This window comes from Watersipora subatra, chromosome 7 (assembly GCF_963576615.1).
Source record: "Watersipora subatra chromosome 7, tzWatSuba1.1, whole genome shotgun sequence".
Taxonomy (NCBI): domain Eukaryota; kingdom Metazoa; phylum Bryozoa; class Gymnolaemata; order Cheilostomatida; family Watersiporidae; genus Watersipora; species Watersipora subatra.
In genome coordinates, this window is record NC_088714.1 from 52,277,805 (window position 1) to 52,305,051 (window position 27,247).

Below are 27,247 nucleotides of genomic sequence, written 5' to 3' on the forward strand. Positions count from 1 at the left end.
TCTCACTAATGAGTTTTGGTTATTTGACCCACTAGTGAAATTTTCACTCACGAAAACTCGTAACTCGTGCCCTGTCAAATGCGCCCCTGAATTGCAGTCAATTGACAATATTCACATTAGATCACTTGCCTTGGAACCATTGGGGTGTTTAGAGAAATAAAGATATGATAAAAGCCTGTTTGGAAATAAGCCTCTTTCGTTTGAATTTTCCTTAAAGTGTACACCAACCAATTAATTGTATCCTAACCTAAATGTCGTGTTGTGGCTTGTAGGAATCGACTCCAATTCGCTACAACAACACCGCTAGAAGACCATTTTACTATGTATCCGTACTATCAACTCTCCAGGTAAATACTTGTGCGCTTAATAACTGCAAACATGCAAGATAACTTCTGAGAGAAAATATATGAAAAAGGTTGTCAAATGTGCTGCGCTTGTCATAGTTCTGCGATTTCAATAAGAATTGATTCCTGCTAATTACCGTTAGTGAACTGGCTATGGACAAGTAATTTTTTCAGGATTAGCTCTTTAAATTTTTTTCAGTGACACAGCTAAGTTAGTGTAACAAGTTAGGTTCCCTAGGTTGATAGTTGGTCTACAGTTAGTGAGTTTATTTATAGTGACTTATTTTGCTAATTGGCTTGGCCATGTTCCCATTGTACTGAACATATCTTTATTTCAGACCATTTGTAAACCTAATTTGCTAATGATTATGTAAACAAAGAGCGCCTTAGCTGTTCCCATCAACAATATAGCAATGAACAATAAAGCACTTGTCACCCTGAAGAGTTGCTCTAATTTATCAGACAAATATAAACATCACACAATAGGGTTCCATGAGGAAATTGAGTCATCTTTGACTAGAAACACAACATTGTCGACCAACTATCATCACCTCATGGAACCTAACTAAATGCTAAAAGTACAACCAACATTTTGCTTTCAAAATTATGCAAAAAAGCTTTAGTCTATGTTCTCATGTATTCATTCATCTGTTTGCAGATAATGTTAGATAGTCCAGAAATCCGGAATGTAGTACAGTTTCCAATATTCTCTCCAGATGGGGCAATCAAAGACTGCATAGATGCTGATTATGCACAGAATTCTGACTTTTTTGCTGACGGGCAAAAGATAATGGTAGCAGCCTATTATGATGATATTGAAGTGGTATGTCAGCTCAAATAAAAGTGTGTTGATTTAAGGATCATAAAGCCCTTCAACTATGCTACACAAAACTTATTGGCGACTACTGCCTTCTCAAATTTAAGTGCTCATCTAACACAGAAGAATTGGGCATAATTCTGCGTAGGCCTATAAATAAATTTACCATTTATGTTTCGGTTGTGTCAACATGCAGATGTTCAGGTCCCATCACTGACCGTCGTACATGGCTTTTCAAATACTCAATAGTTTTCATTTTTGTTGATCCTTATCACATGCGTTGGTTTGAGGTCATATTCTTTTGATAATCGTCATATTTTTCTAGGTGAATCCAATTGGCTCCAAAAGAAAAAAGCACAAGATAGGTAAAGTGGAATTTTGCTGCATGTTTTCAGGAACAGAATTTCGTGGTTTTACAATATTTGTTTTTTTTTAAACAGCATATCTCACACTGTTGTGTTTTTCATGGTTAGCTCTTTTCTATTGGACGTTACTGAATGTCCCGCCTCAGCACAGATCCCAATTGAAATTCATACACCTGTTTGCTGTGGCATACTCTGCTGACGTTAAGGAATATGGAGTCCAAGCTATCCTTCTAAAGTTTGCCGAGGAAATTAATGTACTCAAGAAGGTAATCATAATATTCTTATAGTAATAGGTTAGCTTTGAAAACCGGAGCTAGAGCCTGGCAATGAATCTAAACTTCAAGTTATTTGACCTCTTTTCTGGCTAGTGAAAGAGTTTCTTTATGAAAAGTCTATGATCGAAAATGTATTTTATTCCATTGTTTGAAAAGGATAAAACAGTAAAGATTCTATGTCTTTTATTCAGGATGGTATTGAAGTTGTGAATCGGGACGGAAAGGACATCTATAAAGGATCTTTGCTTTTTTTTATTGGCGACACTCCAGCAGCCAATATGGTAGCAGGGTTTAAAGAAGGAGTGGGAGGGGCAGCCATGAAATGTCGGACGTGTTATGGTAGCTCACAAGAGATTATCCAACAGGTTTGTGTGTTATGGTATACAGTTTATTGCAGAAGTGTGCTTGTTGTGTTAACTTTTTTAGTTATGCACTTATCATAAGACTTTTATCTTGAATAGAAGCTATTCCGTGCGCTGAATCAGGGATTATGTTAATGCTGTCGCACGTCGCTACTAGTGTGTGGTTGCTAAGTTTCTGAATTTCTAGTTCTTTTCGTCAGTGTGATGCGAAACTTTGTATTGCTTTCTATTGCTTTTAAACATGCTACAGTTTAACCACACGGAGTTTAGACTGAGAGACATAGAGAGTCACCGTCGCCACTGTCTCCTTCTCGGTCCAGAGATGCCTGCTCGGCAGCGTGTAGAATACTCAAAGCGATACGGAATCAACTCGCTATCCATATTAGATAAGATCGATGGATTTGATGTTTGCCAATGCATTCCTGTTGACATTATGCATATTGTGTGCGAAGGAACTCTTCCTTATGCCATAAAGGGGTTCGTATCTAGGCTACTGGAAAACCGAATAATTTCTATATCGTCATTGAATGAACACATCAAAAACTTTCCATACAGAGGAGACGACAAGAAAAATGCACCCAGTAGCTTGGAAAGATCTTGCTTCAATGGACTAGACACCGGAAAAATTGGTCAATCTGGTTCGTATTCAGCCTACTGCAGTTGAATACGTTTTTGTTTGATTTCGACAGTCAATGAGGAATGCTAATGATCTAAATTCTAAACTGGTGATTTGTGGAGCGACTTTCCCAATCTAAACCACTACAATATTTTAGCATTTTTTTAAAGTCCTATTATGTTTGTTGCTTCGTGTAAGAAATAAGGTAAAATAGTTTTTCAAATTTTGATATATTTTTCCTTTTCACGCAACTTATGCTTTTTGTAGATCTAATCTATAACTCTTTTTTCAGCAACTCAAACTATCTGTTTGGGCTTTCTTCTACCTTTAATACTGGCTGGCCACAATATTGAAGAGATTCCAGAATACAGACTGCTGTTGATGATGGTTGAAATTACCTCCGTTCTGTTGGCATATTCGTTCAACAAAGACCAGATTACAACCGCCGCAACGCTAATAAAATTATACCTAGAAACCTGGGTGACCGTATATGGAGCTCACACCATTACTCCCAAGATGCATTACTTGGTACACATCCCCTACTACATAGTGAAGTGAGTTCTCAGGCAAAAACTCTATAATTTTATCAGGCCAGTATAAATATATATAGCATGATTCATGTCATTCCAATTTAATGGCAAGCGGTCCGCTGGCTGCGGTATGTCGGTTGGTTCAGCATCCCACTTTACAGTGATGTTTTTTTTAAAAGTATGTCTCAATCTCAAGCATTATTTTACTATGTAATTATCAGTTGTCACATAAAAACTTTAAACTTCATGTAACTTTATGTAACTGTTTACCAGATTTGGTCTTCTAAGAGGAACCTGGTGCTTAAGGATGGAGGCTAAACATGCGTTCTTCAAATCATTACGCATGAGAAACTTTAAGAATGTGCCGCTAAGTCTAAGTAACAGACACCAACTCGAGTTTTGCCATGATTGGGCAGATGCCAATGTGCATGGCGTATTGCATCACAACAATGCCAAAACCAAGGGCGCACGTAAGTATTGCAGTGGCTGATATCTCAATAGTGTTCGAGTAACGGAGTTGGTGCGTGCATGGAAATATGTTAGTTTACTGAACATTTCTAGAAATTGGGGTACTCTTTTGAGGTATTGTCTGAAGACTTTGGAGTCATTTTGTTATCAGAGTACTCCTCTATCGGAGTACTGGCTTTTCGGTCACCATGTGCAGTAGTCATAGGCTTTCCTGATAGTTCTCATGCATCGAGTTTTGAAATCGCTGCTTTACAGTAACGTGTTCTGAGGAATCATCCACTTGGTTTTTGTCACCTGAGACAGATAGCTGTTGTTAAATGCTATGGCTAATTTCTGCTCTAACTTATCGAACAGGCTTTGAGTAAGATAATTTTTTCTTGATAGGCACCGCTGAAGACAGTCCTGAACCACCTGAGCACATCCAGGAGAGTTTGGGAGATTGCACACAATGCTGCAACACCATCACAATATCTGGTAAGTAATGGGATACGCTGTAAGTAAGCTCTATTGAACTGTTATTGTTATTCAATCACTTATTTATAAACAAATCTTCAAAACACAAAGATTATTCTACACTGTCTTGCTTTGTAGGTTTTAGATATAGCATTGGGGACGCCTTTCGTCTAGCTAGCGATACCTATGGAGTAATTCTGCAAATAGTGGCTAACAATGACTATATTACAGCCTTTCTACTAGAAGAATATAAAGCAGAATGGTTTGAAGCTCGGCTCTTCGCTCACAAATTGCAATGTACCGGAAATTTTGTTTGGCGGCTGGTATCTAGTCTACCCCACCACCATCCATTATATGTATATAAACTGCCGCCTTTTCAACCCGCTTGTTATATTCAGCCAAGGTATTTTTCTGATCCTGAATTTGTTGATACCGTATGATCCGGTTTTGAGCGCCCCTTTTCCTGTAGAGACGGATAATACTTTGAGCTGTGGTAAATTGTCTTGTTGAATGCTTTTAAGTTTTTATACATTTTGATTAGTGTTATAAAAATCTTTTGTAATTAATTTCCGTCGATTCTGGTAGGGAGGCCTACTGTTTTAAAGCCAGATGTCGTAGCTTTATATTTTTATTTTACCTAGTGGGCATGAGAGTATTGTCTAGGTTTTGGTTCAGCTTGAAATATATTATATTGACCTTGTCATTCACTTTACTTCCCAGAGATTTTCATGTTTCTATGTTGAAAGGTTCAGTTCAACGTACGGAAAACTTGTATGCCTACCCCATTCTGATACTTATTGTCAAAGAAAGACGCTCTCACCATGCTTGAGGAAACATGTTGAAGCGAAAAATACTGACCACAAAAGATCTAACAAAAGACCAGCTCAAACACTACATATTTTCAGACCCTGTTTTAACAATCTTGAGGCATCTTTAAAAGTAACTATCTAGGGTACATGATTGGGCAGTGCAAGTAGGCTGAATGTAGTGTGTGCACCTCATAACAGGACAGGGTATTTGAATTTCTAACAATGAACACAATAAGTTCCAAAATTCCCATTGTGGGAGAACAAAGGAACCCTCTTTGTTTAGTAGGCAAGGCAAGGGCAAGGCATATTTCTCCCTTAGGTCTTAGCCAATGTTGCCTAATGCCCTCTAAAATACATTTTGCCCTTTACTTTTCAGCTTGCTATTGAGTTCACAAAACTTTTGGCGCTCTTTTTTTCTAAACATCCTGAATCAAATTCGGTACACTTACTCTGCTGTAGCGGGCCGCAGTTGTTTTATATTAGCAGAGGATTGAAGATTTTAAGAAAGGTTCTTTAAATTGGGCTGTGGTGTGGCTAAAATTTGCATGGTCATTTCGTAGATAATGGGTAAGACCCCATTCTGTGGGATACCCATGTCACAAGTATTTATGCCGACTTAGTGAACATTCTGGCCCATTGTGAAATCACACACTCTCACTTCACAACCAAGCGATTCGAAATGAGTCATTTTTATTTTTCTCCCCCCCCCCACCCACCCCTTCTGTGCAACTTATTGTATTCACTGTCAACAAATCAAGTTTGCTTCATACTATAGCCTATCCTACTAACACCCTAGCTGTGTGACTTTTCCATCATCCGTACTGCTGTGCTAATAACAACCCATCATATAGAGTAGTCGATTACGACCTGATGGTTGATTCACAGCACAGCCTGCTTTAGATTCCTATTTTCATGGGCGACTTCTTGTCCATATTTGAATGATACTTTTTGTATTATGACCCATGGCCTAAAAGGTATCTAAGAAATAGCCGATGGTCTAGCTATATTGCGATTGTGTCAAAGCTATGTAGAAAATGTCCGCAATGGAAAATGTCAGCAGCGGCTGCTGTGAGTGAAGGAAATTCTATGACCAAGATTGAACTGTTTTGGTTTAACATAATTTTATGGTCTTTTATATATACCTTTAGAAAGGGTTATGACTGAGTGGTTAATAGTTTAATCAGCAGGGTTAGGCATGAGGCAATACACAGCAATACACAGCAACATCAATACCCCGAGATATTTTCAAAGGAGATAAACTCGGCATAGGTGCATTCCCTGGCCCTGATTTGTAATCAGTTATTTGTGTTGTTCCTTTTTGTTGCTATTAGATCTTTCACAAAACATTTTACGACAAAGAGATCTGGATCATACAGTGATGTTTTCTATCTATTTTTATTGATATACATGTACAGTTCATTATTTTGCTGAAAAATTCTTGTAAAAATTGTAATTTGAGCTTTTTTGTACGCGTGTCGAAGTGGATTTTCCCACAGTGTTGGACGTGTACCCCTCCGCCTCGCAGTGTTTCCCCAAAAAAGTAAATCTGTTTCTAACACTGGTTATAATTATATTTATCACTGATGTATTCCAATCTTGATTATTTAAATTTAAGTCGTTTTTGGATGACATTCATCAACTACTATTTGGTTGAAAATATCTTTTCCAGCAAAGCAATGCCTTACAGACTAGCGGCTTTTTAGCTAACTCAAAATCCTATTCAATATGTTTCCCAGTCATTGTTAGCCTGGGTAGGCTCTTCAACAGAAGAGCCTACCCAGGCTAAGTCATTGTAGTTTAACTTTAAGTGACATAAACTGTTGGCACTTGGTGGTAGTGGCATTCCATTATCAACCACCCACCCAATGGAATGCCACTACAGCCAACTGCCAACAGTTTATGTCACTTAAACTACAGCCATTGGAGAGTTTATAATTTCTCTCAACTGTTATTATTATATCTATTGTTAACCTAGCTAGGCCATAAACAAATTATTAGTTGGTTAATACAGGCTAAGTGTTTTGTGGACCATTTATTCAGCAAAACCGTGCCGAAATACTTTCCATGTCTCTCGCCTTTAAGAAAGCTTCGTCAATAACTCCAACCTTGGCTTCAAATAAAGTTATGTCTCAGAAGTTCTCGAATACCCGACAACGCGAATAACTCATAAATAACTCACTTTAAATGTGGTGCCAGGTTAGCCATAATGATAATCCTATTACTCACTCTAAATTTTGTTGCCACTCAATATGGCTAGTATAATAGAAGAGATGGAGGTATAGAGCTCTACCTTAGCTTAGGACAATTAAAATAATCCTTTGAATGAAGACTTATGAATAGGATTTTTAATTGAATAAAATAACTTTGAAAGTTGTGACATCAGTTGTGCATGCCAATGCTGCACCGTTTTGTTTGAGAGGCTAACCCAGCACCTTGAAGTTCGAGCAAAGGTTTAAATTTCACAGGTTACACAAAAACTAAGTAGCCTATTTATGCTTTACTTGAATTTTATTTTTAATAGGTCTGATTACGCATGTAATTATAGTCAATTTACCAATTGGTAGACACATTTTACTGATAACCACAAATGGCTCTCCGAAAGCTCAAAGTCTAATAGACCTACTCCAGTCTCAGTGCTTTTATGAAGGCTACCGTGAAAAATACAAAAATATTTCCCAATAATCAAGTGGGGCATTATGTAAACAGCTTTTTGCTATTAATAATTGTTTCGACAAAATATTACTTTAGAATTTTCCTCAAAGTGGATGGTGAGGAATGAAAAGCGAAAAATGAAATTTGTCGCACCCATCACTTTGCTCGTTTCCTCAACGAATCTCCGTAGACTCATCAAGGAAGCTGCTCTACAATCTTGCATCGAAGAGAATATGAGGCTCATTATGAGGCGGGATTAAACCACTAATTAACAGTCCTATAATCATGCATCTAATTCTAAATTATGCCAATTGGTAATCCACATAGCAGCTTTTTTATATTACGGGAAAAGTGTTGGGAGCAGTTTTAATGATTATAATCTATCCCAACTTTGGTTACTCAGTTTTGGACTTTGGTTGGCGCCATAGCTGCCAAGTCTCCCTTTTTGAGAAGGATATTTCTGATATTTTGGGTAAATTTTCCTCTCCACACGCGATTAGCTATTTTTTTATTCAATAATATTAACAGAGTGTCATACACTATCAGAAAGAGGGCATGAGAGAAGTCCTTAGACACACATTCAAAGTTTTACAGGGTGTAGGGTATGAACCTCAGTCGTTTAAATCCAAAAAAGCTAAAAACCTCACTTTTTCAAATCACGGTTACTTGGCACCTATGGTTGGCGCTCATTCCTATTTTGTTGACAATATCTTTACTGACACTGTAAGGCCATTCATTCAATGTGCGTTTCCCACAGTTTCCCAGCCATTTGTGAGTTTATGATTTCCCTCAACTGTTATTATATCTATTGTTACCCTAGCTTGGCCATAAAAGGATTATGAGTTGGTTAATATAAGCCTTGGTGGGATCTATGAGTTGAAATCTCCTCAGACCACTGTTATTCAGCAAAACGGCACCAAACCATTTCATTATATAAAATCCATTAAGAAAGCTTCGTTCATAAAGCCAACCTTGGCGTCAAATAAAGTTAAATCTCAGAAGTTCTCGAATACCCGACGACGCGAATAACTCACTTTGAAAGTGGTTGATTGTCAAAGAAGCATTAAAATTTTCATCGGTAAAAGCCAGTTTGATGTCAGAAGGAGTGTTCTTTAAACATCGTCATTCCAAAGAGAAAATTAAAAATCAGACTTGGCGACCATTAAAACCCTCCACTTTTGGCTAATCGTGTCTCACTAAAATTTATTTTATTATACCAAAACACCTTATTTTTTCTTTTTATTTAATGGCCTTCAATAATCTCTGCAACTGCTGTATATAACCGAAATTCAAATAACATTTTTCTAAAAAGTAATACTCCAAAATCCAAATATTAAGTAATTTTAAAAATCTAATCTGAACTGCTTTCCCCTGCGGCTGTAATAAAGGCTAAATAATCTTGAGACATCAAAAATACAGGTTTTATAACTTTTTCAGTGAACCATCAGAGAGCAAATTTATGATCAATGGGCAAATAACACCTGTCTATGACATCGTAAGCCTACAGAGTTTTACAAGAACCCTAAAGAGTCAATGGAGCCGAAGAGCGAAAGGGTCTATTTGTAACGGTATGACTTGTCCCTTCTTAACAAACGTATTAGCTTGTTTTACACCAATAGTCAGGGCCAGTAAGATTATAGGTGTCTGTACTATTGAATAAGCAACACAGTGTAGGCTAGGAGGTATGATGGATCCAAAAAACTTTGACAAACCTTTTGTGTTAGCCTACACGCCCGTTGCAGTTAACCGGTTATTCTTCATGGGATAGCAATTCTGTTATTAATTATTTATATTATAAACCATATTATATCCCTCTAAACAGAGTTACCTAGCTATTTTTGGAGCAAGCAGTTAGGAGTACCTCCTAAATTTACCACTCGATATTTTTGTCCAGGCTAATTAATTCCAAATGACTTGCATTACCAACAGTGTTGCAGTTTGGGTAGGTAAGCCGACAGCTGATTGCCATTGAGAATATGGGAATGTTGCGGTGCTGACAGTATCAGAAAAAATATCGCATGCCAACATCAGAGATATAAGGCTGCAATATGTAATGTGTTTTCACCAGACTGACTTGCCACCGTCAGTTTTGGCTCCATTTGGATCTTACAAGCTAGAAAGTAATGTGGTTGTGCTGACAACTCCTTGATACTTTCAGTATTATACAAATTTCTATGCAGGTTGATTTCACTAAGGATAAAGCTATATACCATTGCGTCTCTTAGTTTGTGAACAGCACCGCTTTATTATTATAATTTTATGATTTTTATAATTTAAATATTTTGTTGAGAAAGCTATGCAATAAATTTAGCCTTAGTGGCAAAAAGCTGTCAACATCCAATCCAACGCCAAACTGCACAAATATAATAACCCTCTCTAAGATGCTCTGCGACAACCGTTTAGAATTATTTGCTGTTTCCAAACGAATAATGACTAAAAATTTTCTATCTTTCTGAAGAACATGAAAAAACACAGTGTTCACTTGAAGTTCCGATGAGATTAACCCTGTACTATATGTATACTAGTTAAAGCCACATTGTATGAGACGTGATATTTTTTCAGATTTCGCCAGGAAATGTGTGGCAGATAAGCTAAGTGGAGGATCAAGGATACCAACAGAAAACCTGTGATGCCGACAGTAAGCGCTTAGATAATCCTATTTTTTTTAACTCAAGAACATAGATTTATTATCTTTAGGCCTACATTGATATTTTTATGTAACTGAAACGACTTGAGCTTCTAACTGTGGTTTGGGAAGACATAGCTTTATTTTAGCTTTATATTAGGATTTGACTTTGAGGCTTATCAATCGTTATTGTAATATCATAGTACTCAATGACGCTCACGATTCAATGAGAGTTGCATGAAAACTCTGAGCTATCTTTACTCACATCAAATATATATTTTTAAATTAAAAAAAAACATTTCCACAGCAGTCAATGTTCTTCAATCCAATCATGAGCATGGGTCATTATTGTTGGTAATTCTTATACATTTACTTTGCTAGTGATAAATGCAATAAATGGCATACCGGTATGAATTTTCATGACATATTTTAAAATTAAAAATAACAATATCTTTGGTTAGGCAGACCACTCCCATTGCAATATCCTAGTTGTGATTAAAAACTTTAAAAAAAACTTAATTTTTATTAGATATTCTTGTATCTTACCCCTTTTTACAAGGGTAGATAATATTGAACCTCCAATTCTGTGCAAGGAGGCCGCATTTTCGTTGCCCGTAAATATATCAATTGACGCCAGTTATGGAAATTTTGTTCATGATATGACAGGTCACCGCTTGGATTCCCAACCCCGTGTGTTCGGATCAGCATGGTAATCATAACAAGGAAATAGAGATATACCAGAAGTTATCTTGGCATGTCGGTAGCGGTAGCAGGGCAGTATTTATAATATAATATCTACATCTACTCTGCACTTTGAATTAACCCACTTTATAGAATGTATCCGGCAGTTTGATGGTTAATAAGACTTGTGTGGTGAAAGTGTAGCATAGGCTAAATAAGTCAATTAAATCAACATATTATTTGTATTTTCAGACAGTAGACGCGTTCTCGGTTGTGTCAAGTTGATGTCAGAAATAGACTACAAGAAGAACTCCTCATACGCCAAAAAAATTTCACTCTCAGGTGAGCACAACTATAAAACTTAGTTCTGTAGATGGCAAACCTTTGGAGCAAGCCATCCTTTTTGCAGAATACGTAGGTCCACTAATGATCGCCACTAATCGAGAGATAATTGCACTTTCACATTAGTTCTACTAGTAGATAGGCTCAAAAATCTTAGGACATCTTAATGCAGAGCAGTATGCCTGTTGTTCACATTGTTTCAAAAGAATTGAAGCGGGTTTACGATGCTTCAAAGAAAAAAAGATACATGGGCTGGTGAAGTCACAATGGTCCTGGTCTGCACTGCACTGCCGACTTGTCGATTATCACAATTGCATATTTTCCGAGCCATTGTCGATAAAATGAAAAATGAGATTTTAATTGTGAAATTAAGTTAAAATGAACGATCCACACTAGCTAAATTAGTAGCAATAGCGAGAGAGGACAATTCCACCAATTATCAATAGCTGCACTCTATGTTAGTGGTGTGAAATTTCCAACTCTAAAATGCTATAACACTTATTACCAGCTGGTTTACTGTTTTGCGGTCTATTGAAAACTATGAGTATGTAATTTTCTTGCAATTCACATTATTGAATAGAAGAAGATAATTTTTTGCGAGAAAGTTGAAGTTAGGGTAAAATGCACTATTCTCTGCGAAGTGGGAATAGTTTGGGTATACGCAGGGTGTTAATGGTAATAATAATATACTAACAGATGGTGATGGACAAGCTAAGCTGCTTGGGAGTTGGCCAACTTTGTTTGCAGTGGCCAATGATATTAAACATGCTGTCGCTAAACTAGTATCAAAAGCGAGAGAGGACAATTCCGCCAAAGCAGGAGAACAATATTTTTGTTCAATTATCAATAGTTGCATACTATATTTAGGTTGCAGAAAATTTGCGGCTCTAAAATAATAATAGCAGTGACAATTTATAATTACCAACTGTTTAACGTAGCAGACATAAAACACTTGTGAGGGGCGTGTGAGTCGGGGCATTTATTTATAGTAGTTCGCTCACAGCTCACATCTTTGAATTAAATAAAAGTTTTTCAAGAATGGTGGAGCTATGGTGAAAATACCAAATTGATTTTCATAGTGAAGAAGTATACACAGGGTAATGGTAGTAATACTAGTAGGTGGTGATAACAGAGCTCACCTGCCAAAGGGTTAACAACTCCCGATGGAGGAAGTTAAACTCGAAAGGCGAGAGGGGGCAACTCCCCCAAAACATTACATGATCGGTTTTATTATTCAACCAATCGGTTCGCTTTATGAGTTAGGGAAATGAAAAACTTTGTCGCCTTAAAAAACTAATAATAGTTGGAGGAATTACTAACCCGTTTTATTAACTTCCAATTCAATTGGAATATTCCAATTATGTCTACCGCTCTCCACATCCCTATCAACCGTATCACTTTTCTGTAGAAATTGTCAAGTCTTATTTTGTAAAGTTGAATATACCTTGGTTTTTTTTTTGGGAAATAGTTAATTTTCTTTTGCGGAAAAAATTTCAAGGGTTTGGTTTGTCGCAAACGGAATCACATATGCAGAGTTCACCTCAAATATTGGTGTTGTTTTCCATGTCTCAAACTACTCCATGTTGGATGTAATTCAGCTGGAAATGTTGCCTGCCCTTGACCATCTCGCAAAATGACCAACTCTTAAAGCCATTGAGATTATACACACGAGATATAATCACTTACTATAATAACACAGACCTGTAGATCAGAGGATGGCCATATTAAAAGTTTAACCACTTGGTGTCTGCTTGTCAAGGTCTTCCTTTGACATGTTGAAAACCGGTAATTATGAAAACAAAGTTTGGTAATCCTTTAGATGTAGACCTATGCTCATCAGATATTACCAGCAAACAGCAATTGAAAAAAGGTAGGATTCCGCAATAGAATTGTCCCCACTCGAAATGGTCACGTGACCATTTCAAATTGGGACAACTCCAATTCAGATAAAGTGATTAGGGCCTGAGCTAGTGCAGACCTAATGAATTGATCGCATTGTAAATTAAGATGAGCTATTACATTGACAGGTCAGAATTTGAACATCTGGTAATCTGTTGAGGTTTAGTGTAAATAATACATTCAGCTCATAGGCTTTCAAAACAAACGACGCTGACTACCTTGATATATACTTAAACTAGTCAATGCATTAATATTCTCAACTATACACGCCTATTGAGTTCAAGTACAAAATCACACAACCATTGCATAAATGTGGAAATTTAATGCGCTGACTGTTTACTGTATCTTATTTATTTGTCAACTATTAAGCATGTAGTGAGTTTTTTTTGTAAACAATTCAACCAGTGCATAAATTTTTGCTAATAATGCAATGGCTGTGTTGCAAGTTTAATGCAGCTGACGCATTACTGTTCAAAATTTTAATCGCTTATCAAGTTTTTATTTAGTTAACACAAGCAGTGCATAAATGCCTGAAGCCTACACCCTCACCGCATAAAAATTATAAACAGTTAATGCATAATTATCAATGCTCTCTATGCACTCATTGTGTTTATCTTAATTTAATTCACTCGGCGCTGTTAAGCGGATCACAAACGCATCATACGCATTAGCTTTATATACAAAGTGCAATGTTTAAGCATTAAGCGCATTGTAATATACTGATAGGTAATGGCAAAATACACACTGAATGCGATTTCATTGCATTGCCTGAGAATTTAATTCAATATTTAGTTCATCACAGTGCGTTTTAAAGAAGGGGATATTTTAACAAAGTGCATTGTTTTTCGGACTGCAGAAAAATATTCATCCAATGCCTAATATTATGCATTATTCAAGCAGTCACTGCACTGAATCACTCACTTTTCACACGCACTAAGTCTGACAGTTTTTACAGTGTAGTATACTGAAACTCTTCATCCACTCAATTGCTTTTAACTGCTTAATTAGTCTGATCATCAGCCACAATGTTTGAGCGGTTGAACAGTTGAATAACAGCTCTGCATCATTCTCATTTGGTTTTCGACTTATAGAAATTTTTCAAAATGACTAAACTACAATGTTTAAGGGCAGCAAATCAAAAGCCGTCCTTTTGTAGGAGTGCTGGGGAGTTCCCTTTTTATCTAATTGTCTATTGCAACCCATCACCAAACCTAGAACTGTTTCTAGTGAAAAGGATTGAGCGATTTGAGTGCTCGACTATTCTCTGAATTGGAGAATACATCTTGCTTGCAGTAGGAATATTCAGGTATTCTAGAATGATGAGGTATGGATAATCAGCTCTCCTTCATCATGTTGACAGCTTGGTACATGGTACAAGTTTCAACTCTGACAATAATTTTACATTTAGTACCGGATGCCGGAGATCGAACATAAACTCTGTTTCTAGAGATTGTCTCCCGTTATGTTTCGTAAATATAAAAGTTATTGATATTATTGAAGATGTAAGGTTTTTTGCAAAAGTTTAATACAGCTAAAGATATAATATTGAAAATTAAACTATTGCTGATTTAGTTTAGTACACTAAAATATTAACAATTGTTTGTTTGTTTGTATTTTCATCAAAGAATAAAAAAAAAACATAATAGAAAAATCAATCTATATTTAATGATGAGGGCCCACGTGCACAATAGCGTAGCTAGTCGAGGTGCAGAGCCCGGAAAGACAGACAATGTTTAACAATTAGATATTGGCACTGGAGATTCCCGTGTCTCTAAGAAATAATATTGTATCTCATAGCCTGTCCCTGTTAGAGTACGTTTAATAAGACGTGCAATTGTGTATACATCTCTCATGAGCAATATCTACAGTTGATGGTAAATGACAGAAAACTAATCATCGATTGGATTCTGGAGTCAACCGATATTTCTCAGTGAGTCTAGACATGTGTATGTATACACACCTATGGCCTCCGGTCCAAGCAGTGGTCCCACTGTTGGTGCTGGCATTAACACGAAAGCAAAGGAATTATATAGTTGGGTTATTAATCCAATATATCACTGTTACATCGTGTTTAATATCTTAACATATATTAGCAGTTTTATTAGGATGCCACTATGCAATCAGGGTGAGTCCTGCATTATGCTTACAAGTTAGTGCTGCACAATATCTTTGCATGTACATTTGATTATTTGGTCTCTAAATATATTGAAAAATATTGAACATTTAGGTTGTTTTCTATCGATATATAGCGTTAGGCTTTAACATGAACGATATGAAAAAATATTGGTTAGTATCAGTTGAAAAACAGGAACTGTCCAGGAGTAAATAGGGGACTAGTCCCCTCTTTACAATAAGGAGACTGGACAACTCCAGTTTTGCAAAAGAATAAAGATAATAATTGCATATGCTATACCTAATCCTATTCCCATCAAATCAACTCCACCAGAAGTTCAGAACAGAACCAATCTATCTACTCAAGGATGTTCAACTAACATTCAACCTTATATTCTTGATCTACTCTACTTGTTTGATGACAGAAAATGATGAATATTTTATAGTTTCTCTTTTATTGATAGATCATAGTAGAAAGAGACTTAGTGTATGCCACCTCTTCAAAGCAGTACAAAACAAACATAAACACTAAAGGTTATGTTGGTGTGTCAAGTCTTACACATTAGTATTAAAGCTTAAACACACCAACATGTTCACAAAACTAGGTTTTAAAGCATTACGCCTTTTACTGACGATATGTCCTGCCAGAGAGAACAACCTTTCCCTTGTGACACTGGTAGCACATGAAGAAAGCCCATAGCGAGCCAGGCTGCTGAGTAACGGTAGCTCCTTCATATGGCCCTTCCACCACTGCAGCATATCTGTTTCTGGGTGGGCGGTGAGCTGTAGATAAAACTTAAGTTCCCATCTAAGCATCTGTGCAGGTGTTCAAGTCTGAGGTTCAGAGTTGGCTGTAGAGTTAGCCGTGGTACTAGTCAGAAGAAGAGATGCGAGGCTTTTCCTCTTAGGCTTTTCGGCTTGATATTCTTGATCTTGAGTCTCTTTTTCAGTTTTCTCATCCTGTGCGGCCCAGAGTTCCACGCCTAATCTTATGATTTCTTCCTTCACATCATCAAGCTAAGGCCATGACAGCCAGTTGTATGCAACTCCATCAGTGGCTGTTGACACGCCAAGGTACCTTGTGTCCAAAACCCCTGCAACACACATAAACAGCAGTATTTTGGCTTTCTTTGGTTTCTTTAGTCGCTCTGTTTTTGCTGTTTGTTCAGCTGTCTCTACTACTTCCTTCACCTTCTCCGTTACGTAGGACTCAATGGCGGTTTTGATGTCTATAGCAATCACCTCATCATCGTCATCATGCCCAAGAAGGCGGCGAACATGTCTTAATAGTTATATCGCACTTGAAAGAGTAACTTCTTTGTCACCACTGAGCAAGTCTGTCAATAGTTCAAAGCCCTCAAGTGCTTCAAGTATTTGACCTAGTGTTACCAAGTCTTTGACATCAATGTGCAGGTGACAATTCTTCATGTCATCAATGAAGATTCTATCGATGGCATTGAGCTGTTCTCTAATCTTCTTTACCATTTTGTACTTAGAACTCCACCGTGTTGAGACATCATTGATAAGCTGTTGTTGAAGGAGGAGAAGCTCCTTCTGGTGCTTGAGAAGTTCAGCTCTATAAAGGTGGCTTCTATAAAAAAGAGCAACGATTTGCCTGCATCTAACCTATTCTAATCTAATCTATTCTCTCAAGTTCTTCACTGGCGAGTGACTTAGGACAGAGTTATGAATAAAGTATCCAATACATGGGATCCTTCTCAACACTGAGGAACAAATATAGGAGGTTAACAGCAGATATTTCAAGACATCAATGGTTTGTTGTGATATATCCTCCATCTGAAAAAGATTGTTAGACACCCATCGCTCCAAACCCCAACCAGCAGAATAAAAAACTGAACGCTGAATCAGATGGAAAATATATCTTATATAAACGAACATGACACAGAATTCTTCATCATTGCGTTAAAATACAGTTCAAGCTTTAACTAACCCCATTTAACGCAAAACATGACAACTGAAACAGCATTCAGCAACTATCAACAAGCTTAGTTTCAAGCTGTCATATCTAATGTTTCCTTTTTCAAATCATGGGAAGACAACACCTACTCGCAACTAAGGCTGTATTTATCATGTTTGTAGCGGAGTCCATGATTGAGCAAACAACAGACCCAGATTTCATTCCAAACTCTGCCAGGCCATCTAAAATGAAGTCTCTCATATTTCAGCGGTGTATTGCCCAAGATAGTATTCAGTCTTTAGACACCGTGCCTGTAGGTTCCATTCATCATCAATGAAATGGCCAGACAACAATTATAGATACAGATCTTGTGTAACAGAAAACCATTCATCAGTAGTAATTCTCAACCTAGAAATAAAATATCATAATCCTATTAAATTTGCAGAAAAAAGGGTCACCATGACCATCATTTATCACCACAGTCTATTTTGATAGATTATATCCTGATTAGGTAAGCAGTGGTCAGATCAAAAATAAAATGCTGATGGTTTAAGCTGTTCTGGTAGCTTGTTTGATTTATTATAATTTACCATCTGGCTCTCTGTAGTTCTGAGCAAATCTTTTCCTTCAAACTGGTGAACATGGCCGGAATCATTTTGCTTGTAAAGAAGTTTCGGGATGGCATCTTATATTTCTGATCGAGAGCAGCTACCATTGACTTGAATGAGGGTTTTTCAACTGTCCACAGAGGCACATTTCCTAAAATCACAATGTTGGCATGAACTTAAGATCAATCCCAATGATTAGTGCGGATCAACTATTAGAGACTATTAGTAAGACGACTGTTTTGTTGAAAGTACTCCTGCACCACTGATAATTAAACAAAGATGGTCAGGTCAATTCAGTTCTACATCTTATGAATTACAAATGATTAAAGACTTGTTATAATATAATGAGGATAACAAAGTGTTAGGAAAAAATGGTAACATGACTACTTACCAGGTACAAGAAGTGTGACTACAGCCTGATCCAACGATGAGTGTCTATCACTATCTTTATTGTAAGGTGTCTTGCTTTCCCATGTTTGGCTTAGTGTAGTTTGTGAAGATGGTTTTGGTATCTCTTTCTATGTTTGCTTTGGTCTGAAATTTGGTGATATCTTTGCAAACTGCGCTGCATGGTGTATTCTTAGGTGTTTTAGTAGGTTACTAGTACCGCCGTCCTTAGTTTTAACCACTTCTGTGCAGAGGTCGCAGGACACTCAGTCTCTCTTCTGGAAATAGAATCAAACATTGCTAGAATCAATCATGCATTGCAAGGAACATAGCAGCTATACCTGCATTACTTCAAAATTACTGCATAACAGTTTACTCCAATGCATGAAAAGGCTGGTGAAATAGTGTGACCACTTGCCGTGGTTGATGGTTGATTCCCACTGGCAGAGTTCACAACCACGTAAACTAAATTTATGGTTGAAATAAAATACTTTGTACTTACTGATATATCTTTACTTGAGAAGAAGGCCCAACAGGCTGTTCTTTTATTTGTCACAGTAAGTTCTGAGGAACTACTAGTACTTGTACTTGGACCACTAGCTGCTTGGGTATCGGTCTGCACTTCAACTATGTCGTCACCATCGTCATCTGATAGATTTGACATGATTTCTTTCTATAAGTAGAGACATGAGAGTCGGGGAGAGTGAGATACAAGATCTGATCTGACCCATACAATTTCAGACAATGTAAGATAAATAAGGATGGATAACATCTATTGCATTCATTTCAATCAACCACCATTTAGTTTAGTTCTTCTTTTATACTCATTTTGCTTTTCTTTTAATTTAAATTGCTTGATTTATTGGCAAGCTCTTGTCTGTGTTATAACTAATCTTACCATCATCTAATTAGTGAATATTATATTTTATTATATAAATACTTATGGTACAAATATGTAGTATAAATTTTCAATTTATTCATCAACTAATAATAAATTAATGTTAAATTATGTAATTTTTTTACTCAATTATTCTTCTTTTCCCAGTTTGTGACCTCCCCTAGGCCCCCATTCACCCTCGTCGGTGAGCTTCATTGTTTATTTCATATAAATAAACATCAATCATTAAATAATTAAAAATATTCAATTTCAGTTTGATAGAAATAGTACATTATATTTTAAAACTCGCGCTTTAAAAAGAAAAAAATAAATCGAGTTGAGATATAAATAAAATGATTACATATAAATATTAATAAATAAATAATATAATTTTATTAAAAATGAATGAAGATTTTTTTTATTACTTATATTATTTTATTTATTTAAATTAAGAAAAAATGTTGGTAGAGTTGATTTATCTGTAAATATGGCATATTGATTATGATAAATCAATATGGAAGGATGTAAAATGGCAATACTAATAATGGAGCTAGCAAATTACCTAGCTTCATCATAAATATCTTATCGTGGTCTTAGATTAAAATCCAAGGCTCAGTCGAAAAAAGCACAATTTGTAAGAGAAAGCGTTGGGGTTCGCACGCGTGCTTTCAAAGGGGTTCATTTCGGTAGTTCTGCACCAATATGACGATATAAAATCGGGTGAATAAACGAATGATATAACAATAAAACGATATATCGGCTTTGATATTCATATCGATTTGGAAACTAACCAAATATAAAATCCTCCACGCATTGAAACCTATCGTCACATCGAATGATATTGTTATTATTATTGTTATTATTAATTCAACATATTCACAAATTTTATTTAGTTTTCCCAGTTCGAATTAATTGTATCATTACCGAATCATCTCATATTGTAATCGCAACAAAACAGACTCAATTTAGCTATTACTTGCTAATTATTTCACTGTTACATCTAAACCCTTTTATAGTCGTTTTATTTTTAAAATTTATTTGACCTGCACGAAACATTTTTCTCATGATATGAAGTTTAAAAGTTGTTTGACAAAGTAAGTTAGAAAACCTTTACAGTTGTTTTAGGTAGAATGGCAAATGTTGTTATATGTTAAATACGAATAAATTTTCTGTTCAGTTTTTTTATTACCCGGGCAATGCTGGGTTGTACAGCTAGATTTATTAGCTTACACATCTTTCCTTTTAAACCTAACCGATTAGTTTTTCGTAATTAATTTCACATTTTACAACAAACATTTGTAAGATTACTGTAAAATTTATCGTGTAAGATTGCAAGTATAAGTTATTCTCCACTCTCATATATTTACACACATTTACGTACTTTGAGAAATATATATATATAGATATATAAATTTAAATTCTCTTATTACATTCATAAACTTCTTGACTTTTGAAGTTTATAATATAAGTTTTTTAAAGTTTGTTTCATCGTTGTTATTATTTCAACTTGCATTCTTTTAAACATAAATTGAGTATCGTGGTTGAAGTTTAAACATTATTCATTTTCCTATCACTGTTATTATTACTTGATTAGTTTCCAATCTTTATTATTAATATTATTTTTTATTCAAACATTTTTGGCAGACATTGTTCTAATAAAATTTCAACTACAAAATACTATGATATTCTGTCATATTTTTTAATATCTTTGTGTTCAAAGAATTGATGGATAGTTTCTGGTTGGACAGTAACCTTTTTATACCCACTCACTTTTATGCAAGAATTGCTACTATTAATTAAACATATTCATAAATTTTATTTTGTTTTCTCAGTTTGTATTAATTGTATCATTACCGTATCATCCTTTATTGTAATTGTTGCAGAACCGACTTAATTTAGCTATTACTTGCTAATTATTTGAATTTTACATCTAATCTCTTTTACAATTGTTTTATTTTTTTAAATTTATTAGACTAGCAGAAAACCTTTTTCTCATGATATGAAGTTTGAAAGTTACAGTTGTTTGACAAAGTTTGATAAACTTTGCAGTTGTTTTTATTTTCTCTCAAATTATTTCAACTACACAAAACACTTTTCCCATGATAGGTTACCTATCATGATTTCTCCTGTTACCTATGTAGTTTGAATGTTAGAATGGCAAATGTTGTTATATATGTTACATATGAATAGATTTTCTGTGCAAAGACTTTTTCATTACCCGGGTACAAGTACAGCTTATAATGAAAAATTTAAAAAAATACTTTACTGAAGTTGTTTTCTCACCTTGAAGCGGATTAAAATTTACATTATTTTATTTTAATGGGAAAAATTGTTTCGGATCTCAAACAACTCGGTTTTTGAACTACCTTCTGGAACTGATTATGTTCGAGAACTGAGGTTCCACTATACGTTATCAAAAGATATAGGTCGCTGAAAGTTATGAAATTTTAAATTTACATTGGTTTGAAAACCTTTACAGCTGTTTTATTTATTTTTAAATCGGTTATGCTGCACAAAATCTTTTTGCTCATGGTATGAAGTTTGAAAGTTGCAGTTGTTTGAAAAAGTTTGAAAACCTTTACAGTTGATTTATTTTCTCTCTTAATTTATTTCAACTACACAAAACACTTCTTTCATGATATGTAGTTTGAAAGTTAGAATGGCAAATGTTGTTATATGTTAAATACAAATCAATTTTCTGTGCAAAGACTGTTTTACTACCCGGGCAACGCCCAGTAGCACAGCTAGGCTTGGGGCCGTCGCGTCACTCGGGGATGCGCGGAAGACCTTTTTGCCCTGAGTACAGCGAGAGTCTCCAGGCGCGGCTTTCCGAATGAATGAGTTGGCGAGTGCGAGGCGATTGATTGCAAAGTGATTGAGTGCTAGGCGTTTGATTGCGAGTGCGAGGCGATTGGTTGCGAGTGCAAGGTGATTGATTGCAAGGAGAGTGCGATATAATTGATTGCAAGGCGAGTGCGAGGCGATTGAGTGCGAGGCGATTGATTGCGAGGCGATTGATTGCGAGGTGAGTGGGAGGCGATTGCAAGGCGAGTGCGAGGCGATTGATTGCGAGGCAATTGATTGCGAGGCGATGATTGCGAGGAGAGTGAAAGGCAATTGATTGCGAGGCGGGTGCGGGCTGATTGATTGGTAGGCAATTGATTGCGAGTGCGAAGCGATTCATTGCGAGGCAAGTGCAAGAGGGCGATTTTCAACTGCTCGGCAGGTAAAGACTGGTCAGCCGAAGCGGAGGCTCAGCGGCAGAAGTGCGCGATCGTCAACTGCAAATATAGACGGGTATCGACGGATGCATGAATCTAGACACATGAATCTAGAATATTTACTAGATTTTACACGCATCTAGCTCTAAAACGCATTGCAGATTTCTATTGTTCTCCCCGACGTTGACATGTATATGTGCATGCATACTCTGATCAGGACAACAATTTTAGTAGACTGCATATTTGGAGTTGTTTTACAGTATGAAAGACAACTCTCAATAAACCTTATGCTGCATGTGAATCTGTTCCTGTAGGCGATTAATGCAGCTAGTGTACTATAATAACAAAATTTTTATGAGATCTGATTATATAGCATTAATATATAGCATTATTATAGCCATATAACTCATAGCAGAAAAGCTGAGTATATGTTGATAGATTACAAGATTCAGGTAGTCAGCACTGACTGTGTTATGATGTGGCTACTGTACTAGCATTGAAAAGGTTAATGCAATTTCTATTATATATAGCTTAATGTTGCTGACATGTTCCTCAAGGCAAGTTTAGACTAATTGGTTAATAAGTATAAACCCGTCCTTACAACAGTGAAGTTTATTTTTCACACTTGGTTCAAGAAAGATGAGCTGTAAGAAAAAAGAGCTCTGCTGGTTATTTATTGAAAGGAGGACTTGTGAGTCTTACAAACCTGGGGAATTTTGGAAATAATCTAGGCATATAAATTTCAGTGTTTGTCATCTGCATGTTCAGTCATAGCGATAAAGTTTTAGGTATGGATTATTCACCTCACACTGGATTGGAACTCAAAACTTTTAGTTCTCCAGACAAGTGTACTAACCACTACACATTCAAGCCCCACTACCATTTAATAATTGACATACTTATGCAGTGCTCACAACATTACCAGTATAACTCACCTGTAATGCCATGATGCAACGTAATGTCAAGCTGGCCTCATGGTTCTTATTGTAATAAATAGGGAGGGGCTTTCCGCCCCTTTCTCACCGCATGCTATGTACATACTATACAGTACATATACTATATGTAGACATGTCAGATAATAAATATCTTATACTTGTACAGCATCGTTGAACAATAAACTGTGGAAATTAATCAAAAATTGCGAAATAAACATCACTTGAATAAAACAATCTAAAACTTTGCCACCTTTCCTATCCATCATTGTTGGCAGAGGCACAAAGTTACCTTTTAATCATAAGCTAGAATGGTAAATTCTGCATCATAAGTTTATACAGAAATTATGACAAACTTCAGTTTCATGCAGTGTAATATAACTTCCATAAAGCATGGCTCATGATCTGATGCAAAATGTTGACAAAATATGATTTGTATAGAGATAAGTTCAGGTAGAGAACTCCGACTCATAGGAATACAGTTCTAATTCTAAATATATTTATAAGTAAACTGTTGACAGATAGACTTCTTCAACTATGAATATAACTAAAAGAAGCTATAATACTGTTCTCAAAAATACAGAGCACATTGAGTCAGGAAACTTGGGACTATAAGTTCACTCACTGTTAGTTGAAGCTGAGAGGTCATACTTAATAACTAAAAAACTTAAATAGTGTGTATTCAGCCTGCAATGCTTGAAGATTACAGATGATAGAACAGCTTCATTGATTACAGTAATCAACGGCAACAACCTAACTTAAATAACTAGCTTGATATCAAAAATTTCCTACATACACTCAACTTAGGTAAAACTGAATAACATATCCCTACTTTTTGTACACAACTAGATAATTGGCAATAATCACTTATAAAATTTAAATATTCGATATGCTGATAAGCTGTATAGCTGTAATTTTGAACTTAACTTTAGAAGATCTTTACTGATGTTATTGATTTTATCTCGTATAAGCATAGTGCTGTCGAAACTACAATAACTCTACAATTTCCATGTTTACAATTGGTAAGAATGGTATACAAAAACAAAAAAGTACCAAAGCAAAGAATAATACAATGAAACATACTTATTAGTTATTTCAAATCAGATCACTAGTCAAAAAGCATAACATGACTCATCCCTGATAAGACTCACTATAAACTAGGCAGCTATGCATCATCTGTTAACAAAAATGTTACTCTAATGTAATGACGAGTGCCGGTGTGTCTAAGCTACAGCCTGACTTTAGCTAGCCTATATTAAGTACCGATATTAAGATTGTATGACTGTAATTTCGCTACATGCCATACACAATAGTCAATTGAATGCATAAAAATTGTATTAATACATTTGTTGAACTCAACCAAAATATAGGTATGGATCGTACCGGGAATACATTATTTCTTTTATGGCTGTACCAATCGTGATTTCACTGATTAGACCGAAAGGTTTTAGTACACACCAATGGCACATAACAAAACTGTCGGCAGACATATCACTTTTAACCTGTAGTAAAAGCATTCATAATTATGATGGTCTAGATGTCCTGTCAGCTGTAATCACAACCATAAGCAAGTGCAAACGTAATCCCACATTCATCACATTTGCGATATCAAATAGTTCTTTACAAATAGGAACAGCTTCAGGTGCAAATGTTAATTATCTCTGCTTCACTAGCGTGTGATGAAACAAAATTTATAACTTATAATCAACAATGTTTTTATTAGAGTTTTATTTTTTATTTAATGCACAAAGAGTATTGTGCATCAAATAAAGAACAAATAATGTGAGCTTAGCAAATGAAAACAAAAGGAAACAGTTTTGAGAAATCATGTTTCCACTTGATTGCTGATGTCACTTACTCTGCCGGTAACACCAATAAGCGATGTTTTTGATAGTTGCCTGACTTCTTAGCCCCATGTATTATTCCTCACAGTGTCTGGACTACAAGTAAGTGTTCAGCTTCTCTGCAAATCATAACCACATTGACCAATCACAAATAGAGTATCATAAATGGGAGGACAGATAAAATTAATGATCATTCACTGTAATAATACTCAAAGTATAGTATTAATGATCTGCTTGCCAGCCAAAGTGAGAACCTTCTGGTTTTGTCTTATCATAATCTGTGTACATCTATATATATATATATATATATATATATATATATATATATATATATATATATATATATATATATATATATATATATATATATATATATATATATATATATATATATATATATATCTCCAAGTTTGTGTGGTAGATGTCCATCTATAGCTATTAAAATCTTAGAATAAAGAATCTGCAAAGCAGAAGATTTGATCTTGTAACCTCCCATTCACCAGTCCAATACATCGCTAAGTAAACCACACAAGCTTGATAGATTTGCTAGGCAATATATGTCACCATATGGGAGCAAATAGGCTACCGCTACGATTTGCTCCCATATGGCGACAGCTACATAACTTGAACTTGTACGTATGATCACCCAGTTATTCCAGACCCACATTCAAGTGCATAACATGAAATGTGAGTTGAACAAAATATAGATGAGCAATGCAATAATAATTATGGACAAGTTGTGTGCCCAAAAGACCTATAAACTACATGTACCACCAAAGTATTTATTGATAAAATATCGTTGAATCTAGTGATTCATTTCAGATATTAAACATGAGAAGATAACACAAACTCATGAACAGCTATAAATTTTTGAAATAAATTGATTAAATTTGCTTGTCATAATAATCATGTTTTAATAGTTGATGTATGAAATTCTATGGTTACTGTTAGTAGATTGTCGCAGGCTGTACAGTGGTATGAATCCAATAAAAGTAATTGTACAGGTTTGACTATAATAAACCGAAACTATATCCATTCAATCACTTTCAAATGCCTAACTAGCCACAATGTTTGAGTGGTTGAAAAGTTGATCAACTGCTCTTGCAACATTTTCACTTGATTTTCGACTTGTAGAAATATTTCAAGAGCACTAAACTACAATGTTTAGGAGCAGCAAATCACAAGCAGTCCTTTTGTACAAGTGCTGGGTAGTTTCCTTTTAGTCTATTTGTCTATTGCAGCGCATCGCCAAACCTAGAACTGTTTCTAGTGAAAAGGATTGAGTTAGTTGAGTGCTTGATTGTCCTTTGAATTGGTGAATTCATCTTATCTGCAGTGAGTTGGTAGTCACCAATTCTAGAAGGGCGAGGAGTGAGTCATCAGCTCTTTTTTCGTTATCTTGACAGTTCCCTCGGCTTTATTATTAGACTGTTGGTGTTTAGGGTAGTCAGTTCTCATTCATTATCTTGACAGCAGGATCAGCTTTACTATTGGACTGTTGGTGTTTAGGTAACGAATCAGTGTACAAGTATTAAACTGTAAGAGTACTTATATTAACATTTTTATTTAACAAATTGTTTATATATTCTAAATGTAATAATATAGAAAAAGTATGCTCACATAAAATGCAGAGATATCATCAGTTTTTCTAAATTTTAATGTTGCTGCAATCCCTGGTGGTTAGTAGCAGTGCATCAGTGAGTAGACACCGGTTATTGTCTTTCATATTTGTCATACTTTCCACTGTCAGAACTATTCTCCCATTTTGCTTTCAAGTCTTTTCTCAAACTACCATTTTTAAATGTTACCCATGTTTGTGTATTATTTTTGCATGTTCATTGGCTATAATCAGTATAATATAACTGTTATAGTCAGTGCTTTGCTATTGAAGGTCACATGCTACGGCAAAACATGCAAGTAAAAAGTTTCATTTGACTCAATGTAAAACTCTACAATTTGAGTACTTCAACAATTGATCATCACCGATATTTGATTCCTTTATGATAATGATGTAAATTGAAGACCCCAATGGAAGAATGATCAAGGTCACAATTGTTCAAACTGGAGATATAACCATTTTAAAGTTTGCAAACTTTTTTTTAGAAAGGA

At 35.6% G+C, this 27,247-nt stretch overlaps 2 protein-coding genes and 1 long non-coding RNA gene across 3 annotated transcripts in view; 2 read left to right on the forward strand and 1 right to left on the reverse strand.

Annotated features, from left to right (window-relative positions):
• LOC137401118 (cytochrome c oxidase assembly protein COX16 homolog, mitochondrial-like) overlaps positions 1–27,247 on the reverse strand; it is a 386,239-nt gene that overhangs the window by 275,273 nt on the left and 83,719 nt on the right. The window lies entirely within an intron of this gene.
• LOC137400881 (uncharacterized) lies at positions 261–3,337 on the forward strand. Its single transcript, XM_068087223.1, has 7 exons — positions 261–347; positions 1,003–1,167; positions 1,487–1,526; positions 1,635–1,792; positions 1,993–2,166; positions 2,414–2,801; positions 3,072–3,337. The coding sequence occupies exons 2-7, from the start codon at positions 1,006–1,008 to the stop codon at positions 3,335–3,337; spliced, it is 1,188 nt and encodes a 395-aa protein (XP_067943324.1). The 5' UTR covers positions 261–347; positions 1,003–1,005.
• Positions 3,629–4,573, forward strand: LOC137401173 (uncharacterized). The gene is made up of 3 exons (XR_010979296.1): positions 3,629–3,779; positions 4,162–4,251; positions 4,369–4,573. It is a non-coding gene; the product is annotated as an uncharacterized lncRNA (long non-coding RNA).

What these genes read in the sequence shown, in the direction of transcription:
- LOC137400881 (XM_068087223.1), top strand. Translation starts at nt 1,006, where the DNA reads ATGTTAGATAGTCCAGAAATCCGGAATGTAGTACAGTTTCCAATATTC. An exon ending in ATTATGATGATATTGAAGTG is followed by an intron (nt 1,168 to 1,486) that starts GTATGTCAGCTC and finishes ATATTTTTCTAG; the next exon opens with GTGAATCCAATTGGCTCCAA. An exon ending in AAGAAAAAAGCACAAGATAG is followed by an intron (nt 1,527 to 1,634) that starts GTAAAGTGGAAT and finishes TTTCATGGTTAG; the next exon opens with CTCTTTTCTATTGGACGTTA.